Source organism: Gavialis gangeticus, unplaced genomic scaffold, assembly GCF_001723915.1.
Source record: "Gavialis gangeticus isolate Ggan-Ray unplaced genomic scaffold, GavGan_comp1, whole genome shotgun sequence".
Taxonomy (NCBI): domain Eukaryota; kingdom Metazoa; phylum Chordata; order Crocodylia; family Gavialidae; genus Gavialis; species Gavialis gangeticus.
In genome coordinates, this window is record NW_017728992.1 from 13518691 (window position 1) to 13535874 (window position 17184).

General features: G+C 41.5%; 1 protein-coding gene across 1 annotated transcript in view; it reads left to right on the forward strand.

Moving 5' to 3' along the window:
- ADCY2 (adenylate cyclase 2) overlaps positions 1–17184 on the forward strand; it is a 564608-nt gene that overhangs the window by 60540 nt on the left and 486884 nt on the right. Inside the window, exon 4 of the mRNA XM_019518414.1 lies at positions 2940–3137. Within this exon, the coding sequence (XP_019373959.1) occupies positions 2940–3137 (198 nt within the window). The remainder of the gene's footprint in view (positions 1–2939; positions 3138–17184) is intronic.

Below are 17184 nucleotides of genomic sequence, written 5' to 3' on the forward strand. Positions count from 1 at the left end.
GGGGGCTCCAGCAGTGGCAATCTGGGCATATGGCACCTGGCTGGCAGCCAGAGCTTGGCTCTGGCCATCCAGGCTATGGTTTTGGGTGAAGTGTGCTGCTGCCACGTGCGCCGCCCCGCTTTTCTTCCACACACCCTTTTTTTTTTTTTTTTTTAATGCCAGGATTTTCTGGTATTTAAATTTGGCTTGACACTATAAATATGTAGTGTGGAGAACCAAAACATGTGTGCACTTGTGTGGATGCAGCTAATAGGGCCAAATTCTGTTTCACTTATTAGTTGTGTAAGTAACTTGTATACCAAAATGCAATTCTGCTCCAGCCTGCTTGAGTCCCTGAAAAACAGTTGATATAAGAAGTGGGTGAGTCCTCCGTGAGTCACAAAAAAGCAGTGACGAAGTCTTAAGGGTCAAGTGATGGTGTGTTACAACAGTGGATACATTAATGGATTTTCAGGGTCTTGGGCAGGATGAAATAGGCACATAAATGCAATTCTAAGTCCACTTAGGGACCTAATATGTGAAATAAAATCTGTCCCAAAGGTGTCTATTCTCAGTGAGATCGCTTGGGTATGTGATGGTAAGCTTGTGCATAAAGGCTTGTAAAATGAACATCTGTTTTTATCTATGTGTAGCATGTCAAAGTTAGAAGCTGAGATAAAATTTATAACTTAGAATTTTCCTGATTCTTTGTGAATGCTTAAGTAATGGTTATTCATGTTAAATTAGTACATTTTTAACTGACATCTTTTTAAATCAAACAGCAAAAAAACCCAAAAAAACACAAGAAAAGTTTGCTTCTGTGCATTAGTATTTTAGTTTCTGAGTTCAGTGAGAGAGCTGCTTTTGACTTGAGTGGGAGTGCAGCCTGCTTGCATGCATTTCAACATGCAGAACAGACAAATAAAAAAAAGTTGAGGGGGACAAAGATAGGTTTTCCCCCCCTACCCTCAGTAGCTTTTATACACCTTTTTATATTTAATGTTCACTGGATAAACATCATCAGGGGAGCTGGGGACAGGACAGGACCTGGGGACAGAAACCAAAGCAGCCTCTATTTCACTGAGCCAGTGTGCCCTGGACTAAGGATTCTCAATCTTTTTCTTCCTGAGGCTCCCCACTAGCATGCTATTAAAAACTCCATGGTCCACCCCCACCACCACTCCCTGCATGGGAGAGGACCAGCCTGGCCCCCCAGTCCAGCTCACACAGCCATGGGCGCAACAGGCAGGGCTCGGCAGTAGGGAGCCCTGGAGCCCCACTTGCCTGAGCAGCAGCAGTGCAGAGCCTTGCTTGCCTGCTGCCTTAAGCTCCACCCGCAAGTTGGAAGCTGTCGGGTGGGTGGGGGGCCGAGGCGGCTCTTTCCTGGCTGGGCCAGGTGGACCTCCTGAAACTTGGTCAGGGCTGTGGACTGCTGGTTGAGAACCACTGCCCTGAACAATGTCTAGCCTGCAATGTGGTGATTAAAGCACTCTGCTGGAAAATGGGAGATGCAAGTTCAAACCCTGTCTGAGTGAGGGTTGCCCAGGACTCTGGTCTCCTATTCCCTAGGCAAATAACTTTAACCATTAAGATGATTGACTGAAAGGAGGCAGGAGCATTCTTCCTCTCTGCTTTACTTATGGCCATTCCATACTACTTATTCCATGCCATCCTGGTTGTTGCTGTTTCTTCACCAGTGGACATCTCAAAGCTGCCAGAAATTCTTAGAGCAAACATTGCGCTTACGTGGCAACAGTTTTATGTATGCACCACTTAGGCCCACATGTGAAATAGGATTTAGCCCCCAATGTTTTCTTAAATAAATTGAAAAAATGTACTATTCATGCATGTTTCCAGTTTTATTTAACTTTGTTACTAGAGCAATTTTTATTCACACAAAGGAAAACAGATATCCCATCAAGAAATACTTAAGCTGATGCTAAGTTTTAGAATTTAATAAGAGAGCCAATTGTAATTTTTCAGAACATGCATGCAAGCAGCTTTAAAAGTAAGGAACAAGAAGCCTCATTTTCTTTATGCTTGGATATCTCAAGAATGAGTGGATCGAATTTTTTCAGATTTCATCTTAGCACTTGGAAATACTAAAGAGAAATTTCAGCCCAAAAGTGTAATCCTTATGGAAGGTGTTAATAAGCTCTTTGGACTTCCTTTATAGCTTTGCTCATGAGTCATACCAGTGTAACTAATGGTTTTGCTTGCATAAGTGACTAAGAGGCTGTATGAGCTGTCTGTCAAAGTTTCTTGTCCTGAAGGTTGAAGGGCTACTGTAAGTGCATTAAGTGTGTGCAGGTACAGGATTGAGCACCTCAGGCACGTAGATGGAGAGACTCTTTGCTTTTGCTTGTTTTTTTTTTTTTTTTTTTTCTTACCCTAAAGGGACTTAGCATTGAGAGAAACACTGAGACACTGAGTCCTACCAACTTGTGAGCAGTTCTCTGGACACACACAGAGGCAGAACTCAGTCCCCCTAGGAAACTTTATCAGGAAAAATGCAGGTGCAAAGGAACTTTATTGACCAAAAATCCCAGGAGTCAGGTATGAGTTTGGAAACCACACTCTTGGATTTGTAGACCCAAATTTCACTGAGGTTTTTTTGTGGAGGTGCATCAATGTATCTTAATCACTTCTGAAATTAAGACTTGGCATCTAAATCTCATAGGTCTTGCAACACTTAGTAATGATCTTGATTCTGATTTGACATAATTCCTGTGTAGAGCGAGATGCACAGTACAATTACATATTATGCAAGTAACCTACACTGCAATACTGAAATAAATAGTTCTTTGTATTCAACATCCTGTCTTTGTGGCTCGGACTTAGTGGGGTACCGATTTAGGAAAAAACGTATTGCTTAATGAACTATTGATGAGGTATGGTTTAATTGTGGGGTACAGTGCCTTACATTTTAACTTTTTTTTTTCACTTTTATTTCTTTCCAGGAAATTGAAGAACACGTGGCATTTTTAATAACTGTTCCAACCGCCCTAGCAATTTTTTTTGCTATATTTATCCTCGTCTGCATAGAATCTGTGTTTAAGAAGCTGCTTCGTATTTTCTCGCTGGTGGTCTGGGTATGCCTTGTTGCCATGGGATATCTCTTCATGTGTTTTGGGGGTATCATCTGTCCCTGGGACCAGGTAAGTTTGGGTCTTTTATTTGTTTTATTTCAGGTTGTTTTGAATCAAAACCTAAGAAGCTTTTCACATGCAAGTGTTCCTGTTCACATCTGTGCCGCAGCTCATTTGAAATGCTTCCATGACTAAGTCTAAGTTCAAGCCCTGCATTTCTAGTTGTGTTTGCAAAAGGGGAATAAAACAGAGTTTATGCCCTATTTTGTTGCTTGTTAATGCACAAAGAATTCTCAAAGATATTTATAGGTTAGCCTGTTTGTTTAGAAATTGAACATTCAATTCAACTCCAATGACTAATTAATACACTTGGGAAAGAACATATTTGTTAAATTGGACATGCTCATCTCTTCAGTTATGATGGAAGTGCTCACAGCGTAGTGTTCTGAGATGTTTTCCAGCTAAACCATGTAAAAATAGACTTTTTGGACATTACTGATCTTTCTAAGGTAATAAGCAGGAATTGTGGTTTTGTCTGTTTAAAAAAAACCCAAATCCTCTGTTGAAAATCCCAAATTCTCAGATTAAAAACTGTGAAATCCACATTTTTCCATGATTAAAATGAAATGCCACTCGTATAGGCGTATATGTATAGCTTTATGTATATATGTGTATAGATATATGTATATGTGCGTATAGGTATTTGTTGAACACCACATTTTATTGATAAATAAATTCTAGATACCTATATATTTCAATGTTTTATTTTGGTCTTTTTGTCTCAGAAAATTTGAGCTCCCTCTACTCACTTTGCTTACCAGGTTGCGGGTCTAGCTGCAGCTGTCCCACCTGCTGCTTTGTGGTGCTGAGCAGCCCTGTCATTGCCCCTCTGCTGTTAAATCTGTGCTGAGAAGTGGGGGAAGAGAGAGCCCCTGGGGTTCTCTGGGAGTTCTGGGCAGCAAAGCTCCCATAGTTTCTGTTGGGGCTGGGCTGAAGTCAGACACCTGAGCTGCTCTTACACAGCCCTCAGCAGAAACTTGGGGGAGATCCTGTGCTCAGAAGTGCCCCAGCCTGTCCCAGGCGGTCCCATCATATGTTAGAATCAGAATCGTAGATGATGAGGGCGGGGAGGGACCTCAGGAGGTCATCTAGTCCAACCAACCCCCTGCTCAAAGCACGACCAGCCCCAACTAGATCATCCCAGCCAGTGGTAGTAGATTGCCCCAGTAAGTTTGGACAAGGCTCCCAATAGGCATCAATGCTTGCCCTGAGAGGAACACCCCTATTCCTGGGTTGGCTTGTACTCCCCATGCTGCTAACTGTGGGGACACAACAATTAGATTGGGAGTACTGAGAGGGACACTCCCTCACCCTGGAATGCTGCAAAAAAACAGTGGGGTCAGGAGGGAGAGCAGGGGAGGAGTCCCACCTCCCTCCTGACCACCCACACTTACTACACAAGAGACCTGGGAGCTTGCACGCAGTGACTTAGGCTTGGGCTTAGTTTGCATGCCCAGAAGCCTCATGCATCCCACTCCTGTTCTGCCCTTCCTGGCAAGCAAGTGGGGGGACCCCAGTGGGCAGCCTCAGGAACTCAACCAGCCTCTTGCTCCCGAGGGCTGAGGAGGAGGGGAATAGGAAAGCCTCTTGAGGCAGTGGTGGCAGCAGCAGCAGCCACCCCTTTGGGATGGGGCAGGGCACCGATTGCCTCTTTACCTTGCCACTAGCCAAGGTGGCCCCTGCACCCCACCAGGAGCCAGGTAAAGTTTGTAACGTGAGTAAGTTGGAGGTGCTGCCTGCCACAATGGAAGCTGTGAGCAGCTCAGTTCTATGCTGCATGGCTCTGAGCCAGGGCATGGAGCTCAGCCCATGCCCGGCAGCCTGGGAACCAGAGTTACCACCTGCATGCAGGCAGCGCCACCTCCCCACCCCACCCCCATACCCTTTGCCTCTCTTTCCCCTTCACTGCATTGTTCCCCACCATTCCTGCCCCTTTCCCTTCTTTCTGTTCTGTGGGATTTCCTCACTTCTTTGCACTCCTCCTTTGGGTCTTGCCGCCACACCCTCCTGAACCCGTTCTCCCATCAGTTCCCTCCCATAGTTTTCTGCTTCAAAGGGGAAGATCTGGGTTTTTCTTCTTTTAAACAGGAAAATACATGATTTCCCCCTTTAAAAGAGAAAAACTGCATTTTCCCACAAGAAACAGAAAACCCAGATGCCTGGTAATAAGCAATTAGAAAAAAATATGTAAAACCTCAGAACCTTTAACCCCTTTTTACATGTCATAAGAAAGCAAGAGAAGGTATAAACCCAATTTAAATTGTTTTTAACTGCCTAGAGTCTAACAGTCTAGTGTAGGATACGTGATTATAAGGAACAACTGTACTTCAGTTTTAATGTTAGTGTTTCTAGAAGGCCAGTGAATGGACCCTAACTTGTAATTAGGTTGTTCATATCAATAACTGTTAAACATGGCAGAAACTTCTATAACAATCAAGGAATTTTATGGGGAAAAATATAACTCTGCTGTATCCCTTTAACTGAAAGGTTAAGTTATTTGGAAACAGATTTTTCAGTTCAGTAACTTTTTGTAGAGAAAGCAATTGCTTTTGCTTTGAGTACATTTTTGGAAAATCAGCATGGAGTGGTGATTAAAAATATTAAATCTAATGTAAGTAAAAACCCCCCACAAAAACAACTCACCAAAAAACCAACCCCCTCCCCACACCCCAAAAATAAAAACAACAACCCTATCATGGTTTGCTTGGGGACTTGCTCAATAATGTCAGTCAGTGAATGGAAGACGTAGAGGATGGTGTTGGTGATAGTCAGTATATTTATAGAAAAATAAAAATAAATGAGTTATTCTTTTTCTCTAAGATGCATGTTTATATAACAGATATACAAGTTAAACAAAACAAAATGCCCATTATCTCTTCTTTGGGTGAATCTGATATCCTTTATTAGACCAACTTAAATAGTTGGAAAAAAAAACTGTAGTTGGAAAAACATTCCAACATTTTACGTTGGTCTAATAAAAAATATCAGATTCACCCAAAGAACCTTGTGTACCTATATCAGAAGGAACTGATAGCCAGAAGCTTTTGTGGAGGACATGAGGATGGGTGTGGGGAAGCATTATTTCCCTCTATATGAGATCATATTGAAGCTCACCTCTGGAGCTCATTATGGTTTTTTGTGGTCCATGGCATCAGGCTCTGTTAAGCCTGTGGACTTCCATGAAGAAATCCAATTGTGAGTTAATGCTGCTTCTTGAGTATTGAATCTGCTAGCCTCCCGTGTCCTGTGGTTGTTGTGTAGTCCAAGAGAAATTATGCCATTGTGGAGCAGCAGCACCTAAAGGTGTTTATGGGAAGGAAAGATCTTTGGGGTCTGTTTCAAAGGGGACTGTGGGGTTGAAAAGTTGCAGCCTCTGCTTTCTTTGCATTACCTATAACCGTTGCCCTTGATTATGGTCTCTTCTTTCTCCCACACACACATTATTCCCACAAGCCTTTCCATGGGAATGCATGGTGTGTTTCTGTTTCTGTTGGAGTGAATGTCAAAACTGCCTTAGAATTCAGTGGTTGAGAACTGAACCCAAAATTGGTCATTCTAGTTTTGTTTTGTTTTCCACATGTCTAAGAAAAAAGATTAGTACAAAAGTGTATGTGTGTAATGCATTTTTTCTTTTTTTATCCTGCTGTAAGAAGAAATTTATCAAATGTATAGTTTTCCTCCTGACAAATACTTAATGAGTACCTTAAGACCACAGTGGTGTCTGCTAATCCTTTCAGATGAATGGAAACTCCACGAACTACCCTTATTTATCACTTAGGACCAGTTGATGTCAGTACTTGGGCTTATGCTGAACTTTAAACATATGACTGGTTTCTTTGAGGCCATTGACTTGAAAGCTTTGAATTGAGAACCTGTTTAAGTAATAGCAATCATGAGGCCTTTGTGAGTGATTTTCATGGTTTCATTTTCTCAGACATTCCAGGGATTAATTCTCCATGGATCTGCCTTTAAGTGAAAAGAAAGTATCCTACTCATTTGGTTGTTTAACAACTCACACTATAGAGCCAAGTCTTTTTTTATTATTAAAAGGAGGGGTGCTAATTAATGGAAGCATGTATAATTCTTTTCTAAGAATGGTTTTAACTTGGGATTTTCATGTGACATCTGGGGTTGATAACACAAACATGTTATATTTTAGATTGCACTTTTAAACTATGTACACATTGCAAATACTGTAGAAGATAGGTAAAGGAGTAAAGGGGTCCTCCTAAAACCTTGCTGTTTTTCTTTTAATTATATGAAGTTATTTTATTTATTTTATACTCTAAGTATCTGTAGGAGACTTTTTAAACCTCACTATACTAAAGGAAATGCCTCAGTATTTTTATATTTCAGTTTTAATGTGTACAGAGATGTATCCATGACACCCTTTACACTTGGTTCAGTATCTCTATTTCCCTTTACTTTTTATTTATTTATTTATTTTTCTATTTTTGCTTTTGTATTGTATGTTTTATGTTGCTGGTTGTACTACTGGATTTTTTCTACTTTGTGCACAGTTGTGGACTTACTTGGTTGTATTATTTGTTTATTGTAAACACTGTTCAGTTTATTTTTCTTAAAAGACTTATTTAGGAAAAATACCGCATTTAACATTTCTTATTTGGAACTACCCATAACATTTTCAACAGCTTTTTGTAAAGTCTTTTAAAGAAACTTCTAAAATATTAATTTTGCTTCTAAATACTAGTACAATAATTTGACTCTACTTCCTTTTGTATAAATCAGGAATCATTGTCTTCTGAGTATATTTCCCATACGTAGGGCTCACATGTTGAGACCACATATTCCACAAGCTTTTGTTCATTGCTATCTTGTTTGAAACGCTTGTGCACAAGTCTTGTTTTATGTGCTTCTGCTACATCTTCTCAGGTCTTCTCTTCTTTCTCTTGTCCTCAGTTCTCATGCCCTGAACTTTCTTTGCCACATGCTCTTCATGCCTTCCAATTTTGTGCTCAAATTGTAACAGTCTCTCTTGTTCAGCTTCCCCTTTTTTATCTCGCTCTTCCATGCTGTGCACATCTTTGTTTCTTACAGAACCTTTTCTGCTGACTCCACAAATCTACCTCTACCTCCTTATCTCCATCACCATCATTATGAACAGCTTTGGATTCTTCATTGTCCATGTCACAAACCCATCTGTGAGGGACCTCCAGAGCTCTGAGTTTATCTCTGTTGTGCTACCACTTGTCCCAGGGAACAGACTGAGGTTACCCTGGGATAGCTCTCTACCCTAGCAAACCTCAACTCCGGACCTTGCAGACAAACCCACCCCTTTTAGAGCTGAGAATAAATTACATGTCTCCCACTCCACAGAAGGAGCTGGCCTGGAATATAACCTACTGTGAAATTATCCAATCTACACGCAATGACTAAGGAGGCAATAAAAGGATTTGTTACTTATGATAAAAGCATTACACAGGCAAGCTGACTATATTGGTTGAGAAAAAAGCAAAATAAGTTTCTTGCCGTCTCATCTGCTGCCCCTTAGCTTTTCTGAGAGTCCTGTCAGGGTTTTGGGAGATCAAGGTTCCTGCAGATTCTACCAGTCCTGGCAACTGGGGCCATTGAATTCCAAACCTTGCGATTCAGAGACACTTCTATCATCGATCGGCCTTAAATCCCCTAGCTAACCCCCTTCATAAGCAATATTTTAATTGCCCATGAGACCGGAACCCTCCAGGGAGTGTCTAGTTTCTCTGGGACATGTGGCACCCCTCTGGCTAAAGAGCCAATACTCTCAGATGCTTTAGCTATTGTAGAGTTTCAGATGCTTTGGCTGTTGTAGCTGTGGTGGCTGTGTGGTAGCATTTCTGCCTGCCATGTGGGAGATCTGAGTTTAAGTCCTGACTTGGGGTGAGTGAGCTAACGGGGAGAAATTTCTCCCATCACAGGAAGACAGTGCCTTGGGTGCCTGCTAGACACCTCACTTGATAATCTTTCAGTTATACCATAAAATTACGTATGTATTGCATATAATACACACAGATATGAACCTGACAAAACTGACCCTGGCTTCCTCCACTTAATTGTGCAAGATCTTTCTGTAGTTCATCATAGTCTACCTTATTCTTTACCACTTTGAATAGTTTTGTGTCATCTGCAAAGTTGGCCACCTTGCTATTCACCCCCTTTTCCAGATCATTTATGAATGTTAAACAGCACTGGTCCCAATACAGATGAGGTGAATGCCTGAGGGACCCTGCTATTTACTTCTTTCTGTCCTGACCACTGATTATTTATACTTCTTTTTTCTATCTTTAAGACCATTTCTAATCTATTAATGGACCTTTTCTGTAATCCCAAGACTACCTAACTTCATTAAGAGCCTCTGATGGGGGACCTTGTTAAAGGCTTTTTGGAAGTCCAGATATACTAAGTCAGCTGGATCACACTAATCCACCTGCATCTTGACATCCTCAAAGAACTCTAGTAGGTTGGTGAGACATGATTTCCTTTGACAAAGCCATGTTGATTACTCCCCAGCAATTCATGTTCATCCATATGCTGAATAATACTCTTTTTATTGTTGTCTCCACCCATTTTCCAGGAAAGAAATTACATTCACTAGCTTGTAGTTTCCTAGATTCCCTCTGGAGCCTTTTTTAAATATGGAAGTTACATTGGCAGTCCTACAGTTCTTTAGTATCAAGGCCTTTTTTTTTTTTTTTTTGGTGATAAGTTTCATACTACAGTTAGGAGTTTGGCATTTTCTGATCTGAACTCCTTCAAGACCCTAGGGTGAATGCCATGAAGTCCTGGTGATTTGCTACAGTTTAGTTTATCAGTTTCCTCTACAACTTCACAACCTCATCTACTGAAACCTCAGTTTGGGTCAACTCCACTGACTTGTCCCTAGAAGAGGAGTGAATCTGGTGAGGGGGAATCTACCTAAAGTCATTCACAATGAAGACGGATGCAAAGAATGCATTTAGTTGCTTGGCAATGGCCCTGTCATCCTTTAGCACCCCTTTTACACCTTGATCATCCAAAATTCCAACTAACTCCCTGGCAGGTCTTCAGCTTCTAATGCACTTAAAGAAATGTTTATGGTCACCTTTGATCTCTTTATCAAGTTTCTCCTCAGTTTTTTTCTTAGCTTGTCGTATAACAGTTTAACATTTGATTTGCCAGAGTTTCTGCTCTTTTTTATTTTCCTCATTAGGATTTGTCTTCCACCTTTTGAAGGAAACCTTTTTTTCTTTTTATTGCCTCTGCCACTCTGCCATTAGATCATGTGTCTTTCTTTTGTTCCGCGTTCCTTTTTTCTTCAGTTGCAGTATGCATTTGCTCTGTGCCAATATGATATTCTTGAAGCAGTTCCCATTTTGCTTGCCGGTTCTTCACCTCCTTAGGAACCCCTTTTAACTTCCGTCTAACTTGCTTCCTCGTTTGGTATAGTTGGCCTTTTCAAAGTTAAAGGCTACCATGGTAGATTTTCTTCTTATCTCCCCTCCGTCATGGATGTCAAACCCAACTGCACTGGGGTTACTCTTGCAGAGCAGCAGTAACACTATACTTTGCATCAAAATCCTGAGCGCTACTTAGGACTAAGTTAGGAATGGCCTTTTCTCTTGTAGGTTACAGGACTAATTGCTTCAGGAAGCAGTCTTTTCAAATGTCAAGAAATTTGGTCTCTGCATCCTGGCCTGAGATTAAATTGACCCAGTTGATTTGTGGATAATTGCAGTTGTCCATTAGTACCGTGTTTTCTGTTTCTGAATCTTCTCTTAACTCCCTTAGTATTTAGAGCTTGCTGTGTTGTACTGGTCTGGGAGTCAGTAGTATATCCCTAGACATGGTTTTTTTTTCTATTGAAACATTAGAATTTTTATTCACAGAGTTTCTATAGTACCTCTCTTATCAATTGAAATATCTACACTATCTGATTCAATGTAGCCTTTGATGTAGAGTGCCAATCCCCAACCAGTATAGCCTGCTCTGTCATTCCAGTATAGTTTATATTTTGGTATTACAGCATCCCATTGATTTTTCTCATTCCACCATGTTTCTGAGATATCCATTATGTCAATATTGTTGTTTACTTCTAAGCATTCAGGTTCTCCCATTTTGGATCTTAGACTTCTGGCATTAGTATAAAAGCACTTATGCTTTTTCTTGTTGCCTAGTTGGACACTTTTGTGTGACCTTTTACTCAGTGAATCTATTTGTTCAAGTTGGTCTTCTCTGCATTTCACCCAAGTACTCCCTCCCTCTCTTTCTTATCCCCACTATTTATGGTTTCACCCCTACAGCATGTCAATCCAAATTATGCACCTGTCAGCTTTTCCCTAGTTTTTAGTTTAAAAGCTTCTCTACCACCTTTTTAAAGAGGAAGAACAAAGAAGAGGTATTGCTGAGAGGAAAGGCAGACAGGAGAGAGAAAAACAAAGCAGTTAAACCATTGAGGGACACAGGTGTTATACAAGCTAATCTGGTAATGGAGTAAGAATCCATAGTCTTGGTTTAGACCATACTTAACACAGTGCAGCCTGTGAACGATTTCTTGTTCTGCAATTTCCCATTCAAGTTCATTTTTAAAGTTTGGTTGTTTAAGAACAGCTATGACTGGTGTTCATTTATTGCCCCATCAGTCTGACGTAGACAGTAGAGGGGCACTGTAAGCAGGTGATGGTGTATATGATGTTGAGGTGCAGGTAAATGATCCTTGGATGTTATAATTTGTGTTAATTGATTCATAGATGTTTGTGTCGGAAGGGACCTTAGCAGATCATTTAGTCCAACCCCCTGCCTTGGGTAGGAAAGAGTGCTGTGGTCGGATGACCCCAGCCAGGTGCATGTCTAGCCTCTTCTAAAAGACCCCCCCAAGGTAGCGGGGAGCACCACCTCCCTTGGAAGCCCATTCCAGATTTTGGCAACCCTTACCATAAACAAGTTCTTCCTGATGTCTAACCTAAATCTGCTCTCCGCCAGTTTATGGCCATTGCTCCTAGTTACTCCAAGGGGTGCCCTGGTAAACAGAGCATCTCCTATTCCTTGCTGTCCCCCAGCGCCCCACCTGATGAGCTTGTAGGTGGCCACAAGATCACTTCTCAGCCTTCTCTTGCAAAGGCTGAAGGGATCCAGGGCTCTCAATTTCTCCTCGTAGGGCTTTGCCTGCAGGTCCCTAACCATACAAGTGGCCATCCTCTGGACCCTCTTGAGGTTGTCCGCATCTCTCTTGAAGTGCGGTGTCCAAAACTGGATGTAGTATTCTATGCGGCAATGGTCAGGCCACAGTTGAAGGGGAAGTATCACCTCCCTGGACCTGTTTGTCATGCACCTGCTAATGTACAATAAAGTGTGGTTAGCCTTGTTGATCACTTTGTCACATTGGCAATTCATGTAAATCTTGGAGTCAGCAGTGACTCCAAGATCCCTTTCCACTGCTGTGATAATGAGAAGGCCCTCCCAAAGCCTGTAAGTGCGCTGGTGATTCCTTTTCCCTTCGTGTCTAATTTGTTCTAATGATGATGTGGTCTGTGGCGGGCACGTGCTGGCATCAAGGTTGGGAGAAAGGTCTGGTTCCCTGATGAGAATAGCAGTTAGGTAGTCTCTTTGCTGGAGAGACATGGTTTGAGGGGATTCCTTGTAAACCAGGAAAGGTTTGTCTTCTATGGCTACTTTGATGGCGGTCACATTTTCCAGGAGGGGCTGGAGGTCATTAATGTCTCTGAGGTATACAAGACAGGGTTTGCACGTGACAACCAAAGGGATTCTGTTGTCCTTTTCTTGGGGCTGGTATTGTGGCAGATCAGAGTGGGATCAGAGCCTGGCCCTGTTGATTTCCTTTCCTTTCCCATGTCCTCATGGCAAGGTATTAATTGGAATCTCACAGGCTTTATAGGAATTACAATATATAACAATAGGAATTACAAGCTATTCTTATTACATTGACTTCCATGGGTAAAAGAGCTGTTTAAGTATGAAGTGGGTGATCTTGGAAAAGGAGAATTTCAGACAGCTTTACTTATTCTAATGATTTCTGTCATTGCTGGGTTTTGAGTATTCATATCTTTTTAATTATACATATGTTTACAAAGCCATGGCACCAGATGTGTTCCATTTGGCTCTGCATATATCCTCAGTTACATAGTTAGATTATTTCAGGTAAGATTTGACAATTTTGATTCCCATAATTATCAACAGAAGATTAATGTTTTGGATATCTGTTTTGATATTTGAGCATAAATGTTTTTTTGTTTTTAACTTAGCCTAAACCACAGCATTTTTAAAACATGTCCTTATGCATAGGTTACATGCAGACCTTGAAAAAAGCAGTAGTTTGTCAGATACATGCAAGGTTTACATTGCTTTGTTAATATGTGTAAATTGTCCGAATTAAAAAAATATTCTTAAGGTATCTAAGGAGAGAGACTAGTTTTAATTTAAGTGTTCAGGGTGCAAATGTTTCCCTAAACTTGTTTTTATCTAGAAGCTATTTTTAAAATAATATCACCAGTTATTTAAAATAATCTTTTCTGTGAGCCCATTGTGGTAACATTTTTTGCTTTTAACATTCTGTCACAGCATCTGATGAAGTGAGGTTAGGCTCATGACAGTTTATGCATCTCTGATTTATTTAGTCTATAAGGTGCATCTCTATCCTGTCGTCTTTGCCATTAGTCACATAAACAATAGTTATTAAGCATAGTAGCAAAATTAGAAATATGAATGAAGTTAGCTCTAGTTATGCAAAATTCCTTTAACAGAGGGCTTTACAACTGTTATCTATTAGGGGTGAGTGAACAAGGTCTGATGAAATAAAGGTCAATATTTACCTTTGCCTGAAATTCACACAGGAACCAAAAAGAACACTTTTTTAGTTATATTATTTTCTTTTTAAAGGCTCCTACCTTTCTGGAGTTCAGATGAAATACATACTTTAAGTATTGAGATATCATGGGTGACATTCTTCTCCATGACATTTTTTCCTTTGTGGTCATCCAAGTATCCTGCTTTGGTTTTGCATGTGGCATTTCTTGCCATTTAAGTGCCAAAAATGCCATAGATGCATCAGGTAAGAATTCTATTCCTGGATATGTAGCCTGTATATGTACATAGATTACTATATGTGCAGATTGGGCATGCATAGTAAGTTGAGAACTGGCTGTATACCAGGCATGTACATGTGCCACTTACAGACTCGAAATGGCCTCTAGACCACGAAAATGTAGTTGACCAAAAACCATAACTAGCAGAGATTTAGACCCTGGGGCAGAAGGGAAGAAAGGGACTCTTATCCTCTCCTCTCAGCAGGCAAGAGGCTGAGGTGCTCACTTGGGAAGCAAGAGGAGCATCCCTTCTCATCTTTTTACGTGTGAGCATCCCTCACAAGTAAAAAGATCTGAACCTTTGCATCTGACTTCCAAGCACAGCATCCAGGCCTCCACATCACAGGTCATGGATTAACCAGTACCTTCTCAGGTGCTTCTTTGAAGCCAGCACCCTAGGCAGCCATGAAAGGAAAGTATCTGGGAGACGTTTGGGGCCAGGAGGAAGGAAGCAAATCAGAGGTGTGTGGCTCAGTGGTGTGGCTGTTAGCATGGAAAGGACAGTACCCTGCTTTCTAGTGTGGAATCTTGCTGCTAGCGAGGTAGAAACATTCTCCTTGCACTGTCCTTTGTCCATTTTTTATTATATCTGTGTTAAATGCAAGGAATGGTGTCTCAGCTTCAAAAGGATTACCACAGATAGGGCTTTGAAATGCCTTGCCTATGATGTTGGGGTTGGAGTCTGTTACTGGTGATGTTGTGGTAGGAGTCTGAACCACCAGACCAGGAGGATGTGGTGGATTAGGCTTTCTTCAACCAGCTAGCAGAAGTTTCCCAGTCACAGGACCTGGTTCTCATGGGGGACCTCCATTACCCTGACATCTGCTGCGAGGACAATACAGCAATAAGCAGGCAATCCAAGAAGTTTTTGGAGAGTATTGGGGACAACTTCTTGGTACAAGTTCTGCAGTGGCCAACTAAGAGCCATGCTTTTTTTTGATCTGCTGCTTACAAACAGGGAAGATTTGGTGGGGAATGTGCTAATGGATGGCAATTTGGGCAGTAGTAGCCACAAGATGATTGAGTACAGGATCTTGAGGGAAGGAAGGAAGGAAGGAAGGGAAGGACAGCAGCAGAGTAAAGACCCTGGATTTCAGAAAAGCAGACTTTGACTCACTCAAGGAACGCATGGGCAGGATCCCCTGGGAAGCCAGTCTGATGGGTAGAGGAGTCCAGGAGATCTGGCTGTACTATAAAGGAACCTCACTGAGAGTGCATTTACAAACCATCCTGATGTGCAGGAAGACTAGCAAATATAGCTTAGCAGAGAGCTAAATCACAAAAAGGAAGCTTATAGGAAGTGGAAATTTGCACAAACAACTAGGGAGGAGTATAAGAGTATTGCTTGGGCATGCAGGGATGAAGTCAGGAGGAGTTGCAGCTAGCAAGGGAGGTAAAGGGTAACAAGAAGGGTTTCTACAAGTATGTCAGCAACAAAAGGAAGATCAGGGAAAGTGTGGGTCCCTTATTGAATGGGGGAGGCAACCTTGTGGCCGAGGATGCAGAAAAGGCTGAAGTGCTCAATGCCTGTTTTGCCTCAGCCTTCACAGGCAAGATCAGCTCCCAGACTATTGCACCAGACAGCACATTTTGGGGAGGAGGTGAGCAGCCACCTGTAGTAAAAGAACAGGCTAGGGACTATTAGACAAGCTGGACATATACAAGTCCATGGGGCTAGGCAGGATGCAAATGAAGGTCCTCAGGGAGTTGGCCGATGTGATTACAGAGGATACACTAGCGATTTAATTCCTTGAGGCAAATTATGGTAAATTTACAGTAAAACTTTCTCTTGACCCTCCTCCTCTCTCTCTCTGCTTTTTTTTGCCAGTTTGCCTGTAGTTTTTTATGTATGCCCGTGTACACGATGGAATTCTTACCTGTGGTATAAATTGCTTTTTTGGCACTTAGATGACCAGAAATGCCATGTACATAACCACATCAGAACACTTGGATAACCAGGAAGGAACAGAATGCTACTGTATGATAAATAAAATTCTAGCCATATTTTCTGATCCATCCAGTACACAAATTACTGAATGTCTTGTGGAAGACCCTTAATATACTTCAGGATATGTGCAAGGACCTACTTAAATTGCAGTTTCACAATTTTCACAGGAACTGTGAAAAATGGTGATCTCTGCAGTCACCCTGAAGAATAGCATGGCCATGATGTCCTGTGGCATTGACCCCCACAAAATGCTCAGTGGAATACAAAGAAAGTGCAGCAGTCATAGATCACATGTTATGAGAGAGAGAGGTACTGAGAGGTTGAGCTAGTGACGTAGAGCAGGAGAAGGCACCAGTCAGGAAAACAGAAGTGTTTCAGCTCCATCTTTTAAAAAGCTAGATGCAATGCAGCAATATTACAGTTTGAAGATGAGCAAAAAAAATCCAAAAAAGCAAAATACATTGCATCTCAGGATCGTATAATGCAGTTCCTTGTAGGAACCTTGCATTTGGGTGGTGGTAAATTGTTTTGTTCATTTTGCAAAGTCACTCTTGATGCATTGAGGAAAAAACAGTATTGATCAGTATTTAGAGTCTGAATCACATATAAAGTGAAAGGCTTCTACAGAGGCTGAATGTCGGAGCAAGAAACAAGAGACAATGTCCTTGATGCTTAAAAGAACCACTGAAAACAGTTTAACAAGAAGAGAAGCCGCATTTGAGCTAGTGGAGGCATTTATTTATTTTTATTTTTTTATTTATTTAGGGCTGGAAGGGACCTCGGAAGATCATCAAGTCCAGTCCCTGCCCAAATGGCAGGAAGTCAGCTGGGGTCATAGGATCCCAGCAAGATAAGCATCCAATTTGCTCTTGAAGGTATTCAGTGTAGGTGCTTGAACCACCTCTGATGGCAGGCTGTTCCAGACCTTGGGGGTTCGGAGAGCAAAGAGATTCTTTCTTACGTCCAGCCTGAAATGGTCTTGCAGTAGTTTATAACTGTTTGACCTCATCATCCCTTGGGGTGCTCTGGTGAA